This window comes from Chaetodon auriga, chromosome 2, assembly GCF_051107435.1.
Source record: "Chaetodon auriga isolate fChaAug3 chromosome 2, fChaAug3.hap1, whole genome shotgun sequence".
NCBI lineage: Eukaryota > Metazoa > Chordata > Actinopteri > Chaetodontiformes > Chaetodontidae > Chaetodon > Chaetodon auriga.
The window spans coordinates 3,430,522-3,450,615 of record NC_135075.1 but is presented as its reverse complement, the minus strand read 5'-3'; the positions used below and the strand labels follow the sequence as shown (position 1 = coordinate 3,450,615).

Sequence of the window (20,094 nt, the reverse complement as noted above, 5' to 3'; positions counted from 1 at the left end):
CCTTTGTGTCATGATTCTCTAAGGCAAATTTCAGCACTCTGGTTTCCAGTCATATGGAAATACAACTTGAAAACAAACAGAAAAGTAATTGGTGTCTTCCTGTAGCAGACTTATAACCTAAGTCATTCATAAATTAGAAGCGCCAAACATTTTAATACCCTGTTTCTTGACTGTTGGTCATTGACTAAAGTGCTTTCCATCAAAAATGTATCTTCTCAGTATATTCTTGCCCACTGTATAGACTACTTGCAATGTGGCGGTTAAAGGTTGGGAGTCTTGTTTATAAAGTGGCATTGGTGAGTTAAATTATGGCACCTACAATGGATTTCAATGGTAATAGTTTTTTTTTTTTTCTCACAATGGTCATTATGTTCTTCCTGTTCTCAGTAAAGTATAGCTACCTTGCATGGTAAGCTGTTTCATTTTTTTGCTTTCTCATGACAAATAAAAGTAATCATCAGCCAAAGGTCACCTTTGAAATGATAGGTCTGCTTTAATTGTACTGAAAACACTTTAGAATATCTCCATTTGACTAGTTCAGCCTGCTGAGGCCTCATATTAATTTCAGTTAGACTCAGCGAGTTGTGCATAAGAGGACTGGACATTGTCCCCTATCACCAACATTATAGGTGTGTTAGGAGGGGGATTTTTTAATGGCCTGTATGAAAAGGAGGAGTGACAGTAGAAGACAAAAACCTGTTCAAGTGCTCATATAGGTATCTGCTGTCTTAAGACAGACTTGGAAAAACTGTAAACATAACCAAATTAAAGGATGCTTGAGCATTTTACTATTGCACTTGCAATTGTTGGGAGGTTCAAAAGACATATTTAAAAAATTATCAAAATTGAAGCATCAGGAGTCCAGGTCCAAAACACCAGACACTGCATTTCCCACAATGCAGTGAATAGCATAATGGACACCCCTGCCAGGTATATGAGGTAGGCCAGGTAGACATCTTTCAAATTCTGCCCCTCAATTTGTAATGTTGGCGTTTAATTCTTTTTCAGATATGACAAAGCTCCACAGCCACAGAGGATGCTGTACCAGGCTGAAGTGTGCTCCTCATGACAAGTATCCTGACATAATGTGGAAAATCAGTGGAGTTCCCACCACGACGCCACCTCTCAGCTCTGCTGGGCCAAGTGTTTGTTTCTGAAAAACACTTCATAACAGTCTCTTGATGTGGGAAATTGTCATTATTTTAACATCTTATATACAGAAGGATGGGTAAATAAACACAAACCTTGGTGCCCATGATGCTAAGAGACTCTGTGTTATTCTAAACAGACAATAAAGTGTCTGGAAACCTAAGCCATACCAAAGAGCGCTGACATTTCTCATGTGGGCAAAGCTATTAGCAACTATCCCTCACGCTTCTATCAAGCTTCTATGTTAAGCCCACATGTCTTGTACAGGTTTCTGAACTGTATTTTAGATTAGATTAGATTAGATTTCTTTATTGTCCCATAGGGATATTTGTTGTCACATCAGACAGGCCAGTTTCTTCAGGCATGGTCAGATTTTGTATGACTCACATCACATTTACATTACATTTTGCGCATTCATGTTACAGTAGAACAATACCTTCTCATCCATCACATTTGGAAAGGTATCAATGGTAAAAGTAAGTTTTGGAGATTAGCTGGAGGCCAGTGTGCCCGGCACACAGCACTTCTCGTCTGTCTTAGTGGGCTGACACCAAGATGCTTCTCTAAGTCAAACCAGACAGCATCCCTATTCAACAGCTGCTCTCGCTTCTATTTGCATCTTCTCTGCTGCAGGCAACCAGGACAAAAAGTGGCGTGTGACCTGAGGTTGGGGGAGAAAAGACTGGGGAATCAATCACAGTGGGTGATACAGCTGGGTGCCCTTCAGTCCCTCATACACCATACACAGAAGCTCTTGATGACTTCCGAGGACACACAATCAGCTAGATGCAAGGCTGTTTACAACTAAAGAAACTCCTGAACGCCTGAGGCAAAAGAATTCATCTGACAATGGATGGTGCCTTATCGATTCTAAAGTGAGTTAAATAGTGTGGATTTGATTCAAGAACAAAAGACCCAGAGATGAAGAGAAGCTCTTGATACAGTTAGATTGATTCTAAAAATCAGATTTAATGAAGCAATTGAGCTACAGAAATATGATGACCAGTAGCTTAAAACTTTTACCATTTTTTTTTTTTGTCCGATTGATGTGACGTCCAGGCTGACTGGGACCACCTTAGAAGGGAACCCTGTCAGAGTTCTACATCCCATCCGTCTAACAGCCCTAATGTCAGCTCGTCAGGTTAGCCAGTGTGTGGGAGGAATAGGCAAAAATAAATGGACAAGCCTTCAATCACTCTAATCGTATCTGCTGTGATGGACAAGCTCTCCATCACCCCAATCGCATCAAAGAGTGAAAGAGAAGACAACATGGTGTGCCACTCAATCAGCACAATTGTATGTGAACAATCATCCACTCTGTACAAAGAACTAACAAGCTGATTTATAGAAGCGAAGCAACCAGTTTTTCCCTTCTGTCCTCGGAGAAACCACCCAGCTCTTATTGAGTTACATTACAATTTAGGAGTATTCAGAGCCTCAGTGAGGAATTGATATGAAAATTGTCATTCCTGTGTTTTCCTGATCATTTCACCATAGTATTGTACAGGCAATAAATGAATTATCTACCCAAAATTGATGCTATCAAGAATAAGGAGTCCCTCATGTCTCAAAAGATCTAAACCTGCATTAAAAAGACGTTAGCTTGACTTTTCTGTTGAAGTATACAACACATCTACACTCACAGAGATCCTGTTCCTACAATACATCTTGTTCCCTCAGAATAACACCCAGGTTACATAATATGTAACACTACACACTACACTTAAATCTGTACACACTTAAGTTTAGTGATCCCACAGTATAACATCTATTATCATATTGTTCCCTCAACATGGTGACCTATTTTCACATAAATTGCTCTTTGTCCTGAAATATCTTGTTCCTTCAGAATAACAACCTGTTCTGCACATGCACATGTACAGAGATCTCGTTCCCACAATGTAATGTCTTGCTCCCTCAGGATAATGTCTCTTTACCAATACAGTACACATGTATACAGCTTTGTTTACATATGACAACTTCTAAATACAAAATTTGGGTCTTGTTCCATCCATCAATCCATCCACCCATAATGTATACCCGCTTATTATTTTTGGGGTTGCAGAGGCTGGCGCCGGGGTCTGGACAGGCCATCAGTGTCATTAGTCCAAACAGATCTTGTTCTCACGAATAGAAACTACTAGAAACTACTAGAAACTAGAAAATGATTCCATTAACTTGTTAACTTGTTTCCACATGAAAACATAACATTATTATTATGTCACTGTAAAATAATGCTCATGATGCATCCCGTGTTTCTTGACCTGTATTTCATGATGGCTGTGAATTTCTCTTTACTTATATCCATAGATAAATGGATAACAGACAAGGCCCCAGTGTTCAACAGTTCAGTCATGAGTCAGAGGGAAACTTACAATGAAGAGGCAGATATACCAGTTTTTCCTTTGACCAGAAGTGCAACCACATGACAGGTTTCATTTCACATTTTTCCCCTCTGCTCTTACCCCCACCTTTGACAGCAAGCTCAGACCCATTCTACAGATAATTTATGCTATCAAGTGAGCGAAGCAGAGGTAGACAAGGAAGATTAAGTGAAACTGTATAAGATGATCTAAGAGAGGATTTCTTTCCCTTTCACACTGTGACCTTTACACTAAATGAGTTGCTTGTAATATTTGGTGAATGGACCGAACTTGGTGCTGTAGTTATTGTAAGAGCATTTGTTGAATGCCTGAAATGTAAAATTAGGCATACCTGCATGTTTTGCCTTCAACATTCCTGATTATCACATGAAAATCTGCATTCGCACGCCATCTCGATAATTAACTGTGTTGGCTGGATTGCACTCCATTTGCTAAATTCACATGTAAAGCACAGGGGGTGGGGGGTGGGGTTGGGGGGTGGGTGGGTATAGACTAGTTGTGGGAGGTGTCAGATGGCCGCTGACACACACACTCCCACATCCATTCTACTGCGCGACCTGGTGTGCGTTCAGGACTGAGCAGAGCAGTGTGGAGGAGCCCATCTGCTCACAGGGTCAATACCACTCTCTCTCTCTCTGTCTCTCTCTCACACACACTCACACACACACACACACGAACACAGACCCATGCTGAGTGTGCCAATTAGCTAAATGAGACAGATTTTTCCTCAGTGTTGATTTGCATTTTTCATGGTGAGCACATGGTTTTAATACCCACATTAATGGGATGAAATAAAAATGCTGCTTTTAAATTAAAGCAAGATCATTTATATACAGATTCATACACGATGCGCCGCAGAAAATAATTCTGATGAATATATGGTCACCATTTGTCTATTTTTAGTTCATATTTAAGGTAGCATCCATGACAGTTGGGATCTTTGTGTAACCTTGCAATCAAGTACAATCTTACTTTTGATCACTTCATTGGTTTTATCATGACTTTTGACACACTTTGAACATGTAAAATTAAAGAAAGATACCCATGGATGAACATAGCAGAGTCCAACGAATGTCATTTTATTTCTTGCGTTGCTGTCAGTCTATTAAAACACTGGGCGTCTTTAACAGTGGTGTAGGTGTGTTTCTTCACAAATCCTCCAGTAACACCGGTTTAGCGATAAATGCCGGTGACAGGCTGTGAACCCAGCCTAACCTGCTCAGCTGATGATAATGTTGACTACTGTAACTATTTCCTGTCTGCTGTTGAAAATCATTAACAACTAAAGTCCTGAGCAAGCGCAAAATGCACTTCATCTTTATCAAGTGCACATGACAGCAAGCAAAGCAGTACTCTGTGTAACAGCACATGGAACTTTCAGGTCTGCTGATAAAACCTGTCCAAACCAGTGTTTGGTGACTGGTGTGTCTTGCACCACAGTGAAATGGACTTTTATTGGACCATAGATGGTGACAAATTGCACAAAACTTTAAATTGGTCCGAATCACATGCCCTGTTGCAAAACCCCATTTGCATACGACTAATCTGCAACAGCAAATACATTAGGAAAGAAACGCAATGCCACTGCCATAATGCTTGTTATCAACATAATGTGGAAAGGTCTTTAATGAACTTTTCGGCAAGTCCTGCATGTACTCACCATCCTCCCAGAGCTTCTCCCTGCAACTTTTGTGTGGCACAAGAATCTGACAGTTCCTTGGCTGTCAGTAAATCTAATCTAGCCAGTCATTATATTTCCTCCAAAACACATTTGACATGACCATTTAGTATATGAGTCTAATTTTTAGCTTGTTGGCCAAGAACTGCGTAGCATGTGCCTTGTAACATTTAGATGTGCTCAAAGTCTGCTGGGGAAAATACTGAAAGCAAATTTCAGGATTTTGTGCTCTTGTTTTGCACTTAAAGAGACACAGTCCCTCTACCCTCTGAAACCTGGCAGGTTGATTTTAAATTTGCTTGGTGGTGTTGTCATTAATAACCTTCCATAGCCTTCCACTCCTTAACAAAATGAGCAATAAACCAGAGTGAGTGTTTGGGAAATGGAGAGTCATCTGAGTGGGGTCACTGGGGCTGTAAATTTCTCTCCCAGTGTGACAGAGCGTCTGCAGCCTCCTGTGGCCTGGCCTGCTTTGGCCTGGCCCAGCATGGCTCTGCACTGTGGATGGTTGTAAGGTGACGGAATGTACACTCCCCCCTTATCCAGCCCTCCTCCTCCCCTCCTCACATGCACACTCACCCTCACAACCATTATGAAACCACAGCAGATGGCCCGGAGACAAAGGGTGTGTGAGAGGCCCCATCTCCCCCCCAACAACCCACCTTGTCCAACAAGAAGTAAGCAGTCTGTTGCTGTAGCATTACAGCTGGAACCCAGTGAAAGTCCTTTCTCACCCCACGTCAATCCTAACACACACACACACACACACACACACACACACACGCACACGCAGACACACGCACACGCTTCCTTGCCACGTGCCTCTCAATTAAGACAAATTGACAACGCTTACTCCATCCCTTGTTCATGCAGATGTGGCGATTTAGCCTTGCTTCCTCACTCCTAGCGAAACGAGCTCCTTTAATGTGGAGACATTAGCCTAAATGATTCCTGGTGTCCTTTATCAGGCAAGAGCTCCCATTTGGGGCCCCGTGGCAGGTAATTCTCATTTTGACAGTGCAATTGAACTGGCCAGCGCTGAAGGGCTATTTGGCGAAGAGCCATTTAGTGTAAGTGCTCTCAAGGCCGGCGAATGACACTTGTAGAGACAATGTCACCCCCACTGACACCATCAGTTGATTGTGTATTGAACAGAAATGGAGGAGCGATGTAGGCCCCAGGCCAGAAATATGCAGCATTATTGGCAGGGTGAAGTCCAAGGCAAGTATCCGGGGAAAAAAGAATTCAGGCGGCTCTGTGGAGGTCTCTGTCAATACCAGGTGCCAAGGACACCAGGACAGGAGCGATTAACTAGCTTATTTCACTAATGTGTGCTACATGATCATTTTTCACAGGCTGCAGCAACGTACAGACACTTTCTACAGAAATGCTCTCGACGTGCCAAGACGTGTATAGACTGAGATCCTGTAAATGGGGACAGGATAAAACGTTTTTTTCTAGCCTGTTTGAGCTCAACAGAAGGAAGAAGCTCAATGGGCGAAAATTAAAACCTTCACAGATGTGAGCACTACAGCTAGTTAAATTCTGTTTAAACAAGTAGTGAGACCAATCACACACTTCTGTCATCAACACAAAGCCTTCAGCATTTCATTAACTCAAGTCAAAATTCCACCATTTGTCTCATATTCATTGGACTTGAATGGAGCTCGGTGGCAATGTTCAGGCGATCTGGCAGGATGTGTCCAGTGAGTTTAATCAGGATTGTTCCTCCGATTTATAACTCATCTTGAGTTATGAGAAATTATGTGGTCAGCCACGCCCACTTACACCGATCAATATGGCTCCTCAGTCATGTTTTTGGTGTTGGCGTCTGCTTTGGGTCAGGCTCAAAGTGCTTCAGTAGGCAGACATTTATCATCCCAGAGACACTTTTGTAGAGCACATTGAAGCTGACTTGTGTGTTCAATTCCTACACTGGATAAAACATTGATGTAGTCCCTGTGACATCACCCTAAGGTTTCTGAAGAGCCACTATGAAGCTCAGTCATCTTTGCAGTGCTTGACTCCACCAAATCCGGCTAATGCAAAAATGGGCAAAGAGGTGGAGCAAGGGTGGAGCTGAGGCAGACCAAATGAAGCCTGGTTGCTGAAACCTAGCAGCTAGCTGTAACTCAAAGCAGCCATGTCTGTAATTATGCAGAACTTTAAGCCTGAATATAATTGAGTGGGATGTATTAATATTTCACAGTTGTCATGAATAGGGAAATGAGAGCATTATTATTTGTCCAGGTGTGAACCAACCGTTTGAAATAATGTCTGACATTTGGAAATGAGACTTTCAGCTTTCCTGGTTAAATGTAGGCTAAATGTGAAGAATAAAAAAATACAACTATTGAATTTGCGCTTCCATTTTTTGATGATGTGTTTTTCTCATTGCTGCCCGGGGAAGTGCAATGATCTGAACCTGTTACCATTTCACTGTAATTCATACATGTCTTCAGCCTCTTTGATCATTTTGCTCTAAAATTTACTTTTATTAATGTGGTAGTACTGCATTTTTATTTTCTGCAAGCAGTGAGCATTTCATCGACCCCCAGACTGTCTTATTGGAGATAAGTGACATACTGCTATCCAGCAGTTACATTGGACTTTAATAGCTACTGCTCACGTTGAAAAGCAGGTCTCAGTTCTTACCCTTACCTCTTACATCAGTGTATTCAACAAGTTCAGCCATTATCTGGTACCTGCCAAAATGTATGAAATCACTGACTATCTTACAACTATACAAGGCAGTATTTCAATTTGTAGTTTTAGGGCCATCCACCCAGCACTCCTGTGATGACAAACCCCAGGGAAGCTGTGCTGTCGCTTGGCTGTAATGAAATAGTTTCTGCATGTAACGCCCCCTAAAACCACAGATTACTGTTTTTATATCTCCATTCATGTTTGGGTTCAAGAAATGAGATACAGCTTCATTACTGAGCTTTAAAGGTGTTAGTAGCCGTCATTTTTCACTTTGGCCAGAACCAGAACAGCTCATTCCACCTGTTTCATTTCATTACTCTAGCTGTGCGATAGGCAAACTACGCCGTAACGTCAGCTCCTTAACATGCACACACATTTTCTTTTCTCACCCTCGGAATGAGAGCAAATAATATTTCCCAATATGTTGAACTATTTCAGTAAAAAGGAATTTTACAGATGTTAATATCTGTTGTAAATACTGTTCACCTGTTGTTTTCCTATCTAGCTCATAGTGTCATCTGCCATCAGGCGTGCCATCGTTCTATCTACTGTATCTACCACATTTCCGTTCACCACTCTAGTTTTTCCATTTTAGACAGCATCTGCAGCTCTCACCCTGCTGCTCCCCAGGGACTCTGCCATCCACCAGAGCAGAGGCCAGTGACACATGTGATTGATGACCCCCAGAATGGAAAGGAGAGAGATGGACAGATTCCTTTTATCAGGATTGAGGCCTGACTAGATTAAAATACAGTTTACAACGCCTCCTCCCCCTTTTTGGCATCCTGTCGGTCTCTTCAGCATCGCCACTCTATTCCCTGTCTGTCAGAACACCTGACGGCTGGGAGTTTTTTCCTCATCTCCTCCGCTGACCTCTAATCCCACCTCCCCATTCGAGGTGACATGGTGCGGACGTGGCTGATTGTGCGAGACTTTAACCAGTCACTTCCAAATTGACTTGAGGTGTTTTGTTATTTGCTTCTGCAGAGAAGTGTGCGAGACAAATCTCAATGGAGCGTTTCTAACACCATTTGCACAAAGCTGGATGGTTAAAAAAGTATGAAATGTGTTGGAACATAAATCACAAGTCACCCTCAGCAGCTAACCACAATCAACCCTTGAAAAAGCATGCAGAGTGAAGAGGGGAAATTCTCCATTTTCTCACTCACTAAGTGCTGATTAAAAGAAAAGAGACAATCACTCTCATTCACTGGCGTGCAGCTGCCTCGTTGTCAGATGGCGGAGTGGGAGATTTTTGTGGAGGTGCTGAAAAGATGCCTCAGTGAAAGGGACCTGCTTTTGTTTTTCAGATGGATCTCTAATTACTGGATGTGATTAACACAAATTATCTCACTTATCTCAGCTCAACAGGCTTAGATAGACAGTCTTGGTGCATTCTCTGCAACACTACTTAACATGCATTTAATCAAACTCAGCAGTCAGTATCACATACACAAGGATACCAATGACCAGATTTCTCGAGCAGAAATATTCCGTTTCTGGCCTGTAATTTCTCTTTGTGACTGTAAGGCAACTTGCGCAGCAACAAAAATGATAGAATTATGGAGTCATTTTTGTGTCAAAACATGCCTTATTTTGTTTTCCACCTTTGTTTGTGCTTTGTTTCAATCCTCTCTGCTCAATATGCTCATCGATGACACTGCTGTGTTTAGTCGACCTAAACACATCTTTGTATCTAGGATTGAAACACACGAGTACAAAACACTGCAAAGAGGATAAAACATCTTCAGTCCACTGCAGAGTTTTCCATTTCTTATGAGAAAATACATTTTCTAAGACTTCATAGTGAACAGATGGACACAGTTGTAGGCAAAGTTGCATAAAAAGACTGAGGCTGGAGTTATTTCGCTTTTCATACAGTTAAAAAATCTCAATAATATGCTGGTTCATCGCGTATTAAAATCCCAATGTGTAAGATTTAGGAGGCTCTATCTGCAGAATGTGGCAGAAATGTGATATTCATAATTGTGTTTTCATTAAATCACCTGAAAAGAAGAGTGGTTATGTTTGCTATCTGAGAATGACCTCTTCATATCTGCAGAAGATTACAGATCCTCGTTCATGGGGTCTGCCATGTTGCATGCCTATGTTCCTACAGTAGCCCAGAACAGACAAACCAAACATGGACTCTAGTAAGCACCTTTCACTGTTTTTGTCAGTCCTGCAGTTTTGAAGGGGAGCTGTGAGGTGAGGGGTATGCGCTTGGCTGCAATCTTCCCTACCACGCTTGTGGAATTCAGTACATAGAATAACAGCCCATTAGTTTCTACTGAAGATGGAATCTTTTAAAACAAGCCATCCATATATTGTTTGATTTTTCAAAGAAAACGATTGTGCTGACTTGATATGCACCAAAGCAATGGCTGTGGTTTCAGAATTCTGCAACTTCCCTACAAATAGGTTGGTCAGACAATTGACCAGACAATGACACAGCTTTCAATTAACTTTTAAGAATAAGCTTTGTACAATGTTGTCATAACTGACACAAGTGATGGTCCCACTTACAAGATAAATAACAGTTGTAATAAACAGATAATAAACAATAATTTGTTGGAGACTATTTTCAGATGCGGATTAATACATGTCTGGGGCTCCAGCACATATTCTGGGCAGCAGGATGGTGGAAGCAGCCTTGAGTGATTTTTAGTGAGATGCATTTATTGTTGCTGTGGGTGCTTCCATGGGATCGATCTGTCTGTTCGAAAAAATAATTAATATCTCTCGTTTCATTCTTTAAGATGGAATTTTTTTTGGTATATTTTGTGATAATTTTAGCATGTTTGAGTTGTTTTTACAGTAGACCCGACCAGAGTTAATGTGTCTTCTGTACACATGTCACTGTATGAGGGGCCGAATGAAAATCCCCCCATCGACATCTGTCTGTGAGATTAGATATTTTGTATGATCCGGTCATACTGAACTGTACCCTCCAGAGCCATCTGTGAGTGAACTGTCCACGCTGTATTAAAGCTGTTGCCTCTCTCCAGCCAACCAGAGTCCACGACCCCACAGGTACCCAGAGGTCAGCCTGTCACAGCCGACGAACTGGAAGTCACCGTGGAGCCTTTTTATCCAGATGATGGTTATATGGTTCTATGGAGGGCTGAGGGGTCAACAGAGAGACATAAAACTGCCAGGGACCTACAAAGGATGAAAATTAAAAATGGAAATGCTAAACCTGCAGGCTGATGCCACAAAAATGTAAGGATTGTAACAGTTGGATATGTAAATGAAAACAAGTTTTATTTGCATTACATATCCTCCAGTGTAACATTAAAATCTTTTCATGTATATGCTTTAAACAGCCATCTGCAACTCTACGTGTGTCATACATTATCTATCTGAAAAAGAGCATCAATTCTGTAAACAATATCAATTCACTTCAAACACATTTTTTGACTGTGAACAATCAAACCCACATTTGAGGGTCAGTACATTGGCCAATATCCAATTAAAATAAATGAAATATACAGAACATCCCTATAAATACCAAGATGATACTTGAGTTTGGCATTGGTTCTAAAATAACACCTTTTAAAGTGATGGTTTATTTTACGGGTCATTGGCTGGACTATGTAATTTGGTGTTGCTTATAGGGAAAACAGAGACAATGTTCTGTGACAAAGCGGTCACTGAGTCGTTTAACGAGGTGGACTTAAGGTTTGGCTTATTTGCACTAGTTAGAATTGAACAAATTACATGAAAAAATAACAATATATAGTACTGTGCAGAGTGATGATGAAGATGAAAATAACACATGGAATAATAATAATACTGAAACTCCGTTCATACAAGTATCTGCATTCAGACGCCTTCATGTGTCTCTTGGAGCCGTGTAAGTTAAACGTGACCTAAATTTGGTGAAAATGAACACAGCCCAATCCATATTCGGATTTACAAACCAAGGCCTTTTTAACTATTTAAGATGAGCTGATGATGATGATGAAATATCAGTGGTGGTGGTGTGAGGAGGAAAAGGGGTGTGTGTTTGGGGCAGCATAAATTGTGTTAGCTACTTCATTGAAAGACAATGGAGGACAAGATGTTGTGTGTAGTGTCACCCACGTGCTTCTGCACCACTATTGTCTGCTCTCCTTCCCTGGGAGAGGGGAGACGGAGGGGTGAAAGGAGGAGGAGGAGGATGTGGGAGGAGGTGGGTTAGCTGACTGCTGTGTGTGTACGTGCATGTGCGTGTGCTTGCGGGGAGAAGCACAGACGGCTCGTGGTAATTTGATGTGTGTCCCCGGGGATGTTTGATGGATTAATGCTAAGCAGCTCCCTCTTCCAAAGCACCACCTGATCTTTGGGGCTCGTGCCCCACATATAAAAGGCTGCAGTAGTGCTGAGCTCAGCTAGTCCAGCCATCTCTCTCTCTCTCTGCCTCTGTTTCTCTCTCGCCACTTTCTGTCTTCCTCTTCATCCTCCTTGTCCTCTGCTTTCTCTCTCTCTCTCTGCGACTTTCACTACATTTTCCCTTTCTCTTCCCCTCTGGCTTTAAACCATTTCCAGGACAGATTTTTTTGTAAACCCTTTTTTCAATCCTCCGTTGTTTGGCCTGCTAAAGAAGGCCGCCTGGAAGCTCACTACATTTCTGCTCTTTTTTTTTTTTTTATCAGCAATCTGTTCACATTTTTCTATGAGGCTCTAGCATCAGTTTTTCATCAGGGAAATAAAAATGCCACGCTCCTTTTTGGTGAAGCAGCTGAAGGTTCATGATTTCTCATCTTCCAACTACTACCATCAGCATCAGCAGCACTGGGATGACTCTTACACTGTGACACATGCCATCACAGAGTCAGCCACCAACTTGGCGGTGCGTTTGAGTGAAAATGGTGAGTTGACATGTCTCTAAGTTGTGTTTTCAACTTTTTTATACGTGTGTCTGCTGCAGTGGCTGTTGATTTCTTCACTTGGAGTCAGTCCATATGGTTTTTTGCACTAAATGGAGAAAAAAAACTCCAAAATACATTCATGCAGCAGTATTTATGTTGTTGTCTCTGCTACCTCTTGGAAACCCCCAAAACCCCCCAAAGGCATTGCTCGCCCCCCTTCCCTATCCCTCAGGACTTTTGTTTTCTAACTCGACGGATGCTAAATAGTATTCAGGTCACGCTGGCTCAATCTGCTTAATACTCAAACCAGATCACACAGCAGCCTTTGGCTTTAATACTATTGTGTACATGAATGATGAAATATACGTGTACACGGGCATTAGGCAGACAATCTGATGCAAGCCTTTGTCAGGTCCAACTAGAAAGAAGGAAAAAAAGCTGGAGAGAAAGCAGATAGCCACATGGGACTGTGTTGTCCTTAGATGGTGCAGTTGCCCTTGAGTCTCTCCTCTTATCATCCACCCCCCCTCATTCATCTCTCCATCTCTCCCCATCTGATCCTGCAGGATGTTAGATAGCCACAGGGAGTAGGATTGCAGCAACACAATCCATATGTGGAGCAGTGAGAGGTGATGGAACAGGGTTTTTTAGAGGATGGGTAATGACTGGAAAATACAGAGTGCTGCAGGTAATTCAATAAGGTGCAACATGATCAGTGCATTGGCAGACAGTAGATTTTCATCCCTGGGATTTCTATAGAGGCTGGATGTGAGAACAACCCTGCAATACAAACAATATGGCGCGTTTGTGTGTGTGTGTGTGTGTGTGTGTGTGTGTGTGTGTGCCTGTATGTGTGTGTGTGTGTTTGGCTTTCAGAAACATCCAAAGAAATGTGTGCTTTGAGCACACCCCCCCCCCCCCAACTCCCCCTCCAGCATCACAGATCTTGTGTTCGACTTGAATCATTTGTCCCCCAGATTTAGGATGCCAGCTGTCTGCTTCCCTTTGTGTGCCAGTGTGTGTGTGTGTGTGTGTGTGTGTGTGTGTGTGTGTGTGTGTGTGTGTGTGTGTGTGTGTGTGTGCGTGTGTGTGTGTGTGTGTGTGTAGGGGGAGTGTTGGAGGTGGTGGGGGTGAGTGGGCTCAATATACCATTGACTGCTGTCAAGATCAGACAGCAGTGCCCCACACAAAACACACACACACACCCTCCCTGGCCCTTCCCTCTTTGCCAAATTGCAGTCCCCCACCTGTCACTCAATCTCCCTCTTACCATACTCATGAACACTCTCAAAAACAGCACAGATGGGGAATGATCTGATTAAAATGATTTAATGATTGAGGGGATTTCACTGCTGAGACGCTCTGTTTTGGTCCCCCCCCCTCCCCCGCCGCTATCACAGATTCTGACATGTTGCTGGTGCTGCCGCTCTGAGGCAGCGACAGGTGGATCGATCCGGAGCCAAACTATTGCTCTGTGTCTGTTTTGTCAATGTCAGCACATTGTGTTTGACTAATATTCAGCCACAATGTGCCTTTCAGATTTTTTCTTCCGATAGCACTTGTGGAGCCAGCGGAGGTATTGATTGGGGCAGAACTCTGCACTCATTAATATTTCAGTCCCAAAGCTTGCTGAACCTGGCACTTACAAATAGCTTCCTGTATAGGTTTCATATTGATTAGAGGTTTGTGTAAGAGGGCACTTTTCTTCAGAGGTTATTGAGATCATCAAGATGTTCCATTCATTTATTCCAATGAAAAAATCTTTTCCATCTCTTTATTTTATATATATATATATGTATGTTGTCTTTCTCAGGCTACATCCACGATTACATCATCCCCTCAGTGATGAGGAGCACAAAGGAGCCAGGTCATGAGCAGACCGGGCTCTCCTCAGGGTCCCTGTACTCCCCAGGTGGTAGCGTCGGGGAAGAGTTCTCCGACCATGACATGGAGCATCCGGACAGCCCGGTCTCCAGCGGGACAGTTGAGTCAGACAGTAGTGGCCCTGAGTTGGAGGCGTGCACCATCGACACCTTCCTCATCTCTGATGGACGCTCCTGCCGGAGACCCAACCAGAGGTGTCCCCGGAAGAGAGGCAGTCAATCAGACAGCAACAATGATGTCCGCTCGGCAGACTGCAGCCTTGCCAAAGGGAAATCCAAAGGGCGTCATGCATGTGGCGAGTGTGGCAAGTCTTACGCCACGTCCTCCAATCTGAGCAGACACAAGCAGACTCACCGCAGCCTGGACAGCCAGCAGGCCAGGAAGTGTCCCACCTGCCACAAAGTGTACGTGTCCATGCCGGCACTGGCCATGCACATGCTGACCCATGACCTGAAGCACGAGTGCTCGGTGTGTGGCAAAGCCTTCAGTCGACCCTGGCTCCTACAGGGCCACATGAGGTCTCACACTGGAGAGAAACCGTTTGCCTGTGCCCACTGTGGCAAAGCCTTCGCCGACCGCTCCAACCTGCGCGCCCACATGCAGACACACTCAGCCTTCAAGCACTACTCCTGCAAACGCTGCCACAAAAGCTTCGCACTCAAGTCCTACCTGAACAAGCACTACGAGTCGGCCTGCTTCAAAGGGTACCAGGCTGAGGATGACTGCAGCTCTGAGGACTGACTGAAAATATTCCTCTTTTCCATTTCTATTTATAAACTTTTAATGGTTCATTCAACAAAGCCAGAGAAAAGCTTGCCACTTTACTTCTCAGGCTTGTCACATGCATGCATAATAATCCTGCCTTTTGATAAGCAATAACCTCACTTTAAATTATTCAGGAATTATGTATGAAATTCATAAAAATCGCAGTGTTGATCACAAAGGAAAAATATTTTATATTGTTTTTATAAATTGAATTGCAATAATTTACACGCCAGTATTATTTTTTATGCCAACTAGTTCTTAATTTACCTCAAACACTTCTTATTCATTAAATAATGTATTTGTGTATTTATTAACTTATTTAACTATTTATTTGCCAATTTTCAAAGATTATTTATTTATTATTGGTTGATGAATTTGTGAATTTAGCATGGACTTATTAGAAGCCATGCATTGGATTTGTTGAAAACAAAATCCAAAATATATTCTGACGCTATATTTCTCTGTCTGGTCAATTTGATGATGAAAATAAAACTGATGTAAATGCACAATTACTGAAACTCCCTTTACTGATGCCTGAATACATGCACGATACTGTTGTCACTTTTTCAGAAACTCAAGCCGAAACTAATTTGAACTGACATGTAGGCCTCATCCATTCATTCCAAACCTCTTTGTGGTATTGGTATTGTACCATTCATTCATGTCTGACAAGCTCATGTTATTTTAGAAGAGCAAGTGATAAATATAGTGATATATATGTGATTTTTTTTCAGCTACAGTGCAAAATGTCTTCACTAGGGCAGTGATTTTTTACTCAAAATCCAAACATTCATTTGAACATGGGAAAAATTGTAATATTCTGTAATGAGCAGTCCAAATTCAAAGTTTACAGTCTGTAAGCGCAATGGAGCGTGTGAAGTCGTTTGCCTTGTGGGCAGAAGGAAGGTGCTCGTAAAACTCACTGTCAGCTGATCTTTTGCATGCCCTATTTACCAATCAGTAAACTAAGCTAATAAACAAAAATGGAGGACACGATCAAACAAAGCCGTGCAGGTTAGATAATCATGGCACCGAAGCATTTGAAAGCAGCATGTGAGAGTGTTTCAGATACACTGTAGATGGAAAACTGACCACCAAAGATAAGACTGTTTGCTGACTAAATAGCAGCACACTTACTTTACAACCACAACAATTCTGAGAACCAAAGTCAGGCAGCGGAGGCGCCAGAAATAAGTGAAGCAATGTCAACTGTGTGTTACCTCGTCTGAGTGCCTACTCAACACACACAGTGCAGTTGAACAACACCACAGAGGAAAATACAAAGACTAGGCCTATACTGAGGCTCATTTGCAGCTGAGACAAGACAATGGATGTAAAAATCCGGAGAGAGATCGGGCCATTTTTGACACCCTATTACAGCTAGCATTAGCATTCAACCATTTCCTAGCTAATATTACTGTTTGATAATGTTACACAATATAATAGGAAAGGGGTAAATTAATTCTAAAATCTCAGTGTTAATCTTGGACACATTTATTTCTGCCTGGAAGTAAAATGCACTGGATGTAATCAAGCTTATAATGTAACATAAAGTAATGAAGCAGGCACGTCTTACCATCCTCTTCATGCCACACAAAAGACTCACTTCTAAAGGATTGAACTACGCTTTTGTGTTGAATGTGATATCCACATTACAGGGAGAACATAATGTCACAGTTCCAGAGAGCATAATGTCACATAATGTTACCACAGCATGTGAGAATACAGGACTGTTGGTCCAACATGGTTGTCCCAGCTCCCTTCTTCTTCACCCTCTACACTGTAGACTTAAATCAGCCACCTGCAAAACTTCCCTGATATTCTGCAATCCTTGACCTCATCACAGAAGGGGACGATAGTGAACTGACTCAGGGATTTGGGGATTGATTCTAGCAGAGCTGCCTATAGATCAATGCGGGGAACACCAAAGAGCTTATGGTGGACTTCTGCTGGTGCAAACATTCCTCCTACACCAGTGAGTATCCAGGGAATGGACAGTGAGATGTGGGTCTATTACAAGAACCTGGGTGTTCACCTCAATAATAAACTTTACTGATTAGACTGACGATACAATTGCACTGTATAAGAAGGGCCAGAATAGACTGTATCTGCTGAGGAGACTCTGGTGGCACCAGCCATCCTCCATGGAGTGGTCTGTTTAGGCAGCAGCATCTTGACTGCTGACAGGAAGACTCTTAACAGAGTGGTTCAGAAACCTAGCCCCATCCTGGAACGCCCTCTTGACCCAGTGGATGTGGAAAGCAGAAAGGAGGATGATGGCTAAGCGATCGTCCCTGATGGAGAACATGCCCCACCCCATGCAGGACACTCTGACAGCACTGGGCAGCTCCTTCAGCGACAGGCTGCTTCACCCGCAGAGAGTGAGGGAGAGATACTGTAGGTTCTTCCTTCCTGCTGCTGTCACACATAACAGTTAACACTGCTCCCAGTTGACCACACACCCAAACTGACAAATTCACTCATGTGCAATATCAGTGAATATGAAACTCAGCAAAAGTGCTCACCAAGAGTGTCATACCCCTCAGTATAGGCCTAGAGCAATATGAGTATTCCCTACGTGCAAAGATGTCAAGTCAGCCACTGTCTGTATTACTGACCATATTATAGTGTTTACTCATTTCTGATGTCTTGGTTTTTTGTTACTGTTGCTTCTTACTATTACACTATCCCCTTTGCTGCTGTAACACTGCAAATTTTCCCACTGTGGGAGGGGAAGGATTATCTTATAGCTTGACGTCTTTTCATGACATGTATGATGTCACCGGGAAGGAGGTGCAGGGATTGAAAGAAAGAATGAAAGCAAAGAAAAAAACGAAGGTGACCTTTCCTCTGGTTTACAGCTCCACCTGCCAGCACCAACAACATCATTCCTCTTTGGCTTCACCATGTTCACAGTTGTACATGGAAGGCAGCACTGAGCAGCCCTGGTGCACTGCTGTAGCACCAGGGCTGCTCTGGGATCTCCCTGTGTTTGTGTGGATTTCCTCCTGATGCTCCAGTTTCCCTCACCATCAGAAACATTCATGTTAGATTAATTCTCCTGTCTGCGTCCTTCACCAAGGGCTTAGAACTGGAGTTGGTCCTTGGGCACTGCACAATGGCTGCCCACTGCTCCTCATGCTTAGTATATGGGTTAAATGCAGAGATTGAATTTCACTATATACACTGTACCGTGTATGATTGTGAATGTGTGACACTAAACTTGAATTAAGAGCACTGTCGTGAACTGTGATACACTGCATGGAATAGAAAGATGGATCGTTGTGGTTGATGAGGTTTGACCAGTAGTTCCCAAGAAGAACCGATAAAACAAAGCAGCCTAACAGTTGAGTGATTTTATCTTGTCAGGTTGTTTAGTTTAGTTTCGTAAGTAGGGGTCTGAAGATATAAAAAAGTAAAAATTACATTTGTAAGGAAAAAATAGTTTCGTCTAGCAGAAATGTTTTCTTTCATACCATGTGACCACGCAGGTTTATTTTATGACCCCTTTTGGTGTTCCCGACCCCAAGGTTGAGAACCTTTGGGTCAGAACATCGCATACAGGGCCATGTCCTCCACATGATCGAGTCTCTGAACCTGGACATAGTGAAAGCATAAAAAACACATGGAACGTCTCAATCTTTCTATCAGTGCAGTGCTTCCCTTGACCAGCAGAGGGGGACCCATATAAACACTACATGGCTAAAATCTGACCTTCTTGGAATAGTCAGGACTAAACACAAAAAGAGGATCAATGTGTAAATCAAAACAGTCTCATTCAAAAGATGAAAACAAACAGCAGGGTGTGTTAGCAGCACCCAAACCAAAGTCTGTCCCCCTCCTCCCACCCTGCCATGTTAGGAGATTCCTTATGAGCAGATTCTGGCCTTTCACAGCACAGCACTGCAGCCTGACCACAGGATGTGCTCTGGGTCAGGTGTCATGAGAACGGGGCTGCTGGTGCAGACCAGACAGGGCTGAGCCCTCGGTGGCCCCCAGCCACTAACCCCTCATGGGAAATGCAAGTATGTGTCTCAATAGACCAAAGACTGGATATGGCTATTTTCAGACACAATGGCCACCATTCAAAACACATATTCATGTCTGTATGTTTACATGTGCACTTACACACACATATAGACATGCGTGCACACATACGTGCTATAGTGGGGAACATGGTCAACTTAGCCTGATGGGAAGATAAAGATATACCACTGACTCTCGGACAACATAAACCAAAAAGACCAACTTTCTTCCATGGGTCCTTTGTGAAAGTGCAGCAGTGTTATGGAAGCAGATATCTAAAGCTGCAATAATCAATATATCTATATTAACAATCACATAACAATAATAACATGACAGTGTGTAATGTGAGAGGGGTCTCTCACACTGACCCACAGATAGTTATGATCCGACTCCAGCTCCTCTCAGCTCTTCAGAGACAGTTAGCGTCTCTCAGCTCATTGTTTGGTTTTTCAGCTCTAACTTCACTGTTCAGTTCGGTCTCATTTTCATTAACCTTGTTTCCTCAGTGAAGGGCAAGTTCCTTGAAAAAAGTCATCAAATACTAATTACTTGTTAATCATTGAAATCACATAAATTATTTTATGAATTACTAATCAGCAAATGAAATTAGTTACATTACTGATTAAATTACTCTGCATTACTCAGCCGA

The 20,094-nt window shown here is 42.6% G+C and overlaps 1 protein-coding gene across 1 annotated transcript; it reads left to right on the top strand.

Annotated features, from left to right (window-relative positions):
* The first annotated feature begins 12,292 nt into the window (after window positions 1–12,292).
* On the top strand, window positions 12,293–15,926 carry LOC143331958 (transcriptional repressor scratch 1-like). Its single transcript, XM_076749135.1, has 2 exons — window positions 12,293–12,770; window positions 14,584–15,926. Exons 1-2 carry the CDS (start codon window positions 12,614–12,616, stop codon window positions 15,393–15,395), a joined length of 969 nt encoding a protein of 322 aa, XP_076605250.1. The 5' UTR covers window positions 12,293–12,613; the 3' UTR covers window positions 15,396–15,926.
* Window positions 15,927–20,094: the final 4,168 nt, after the last annotated feature.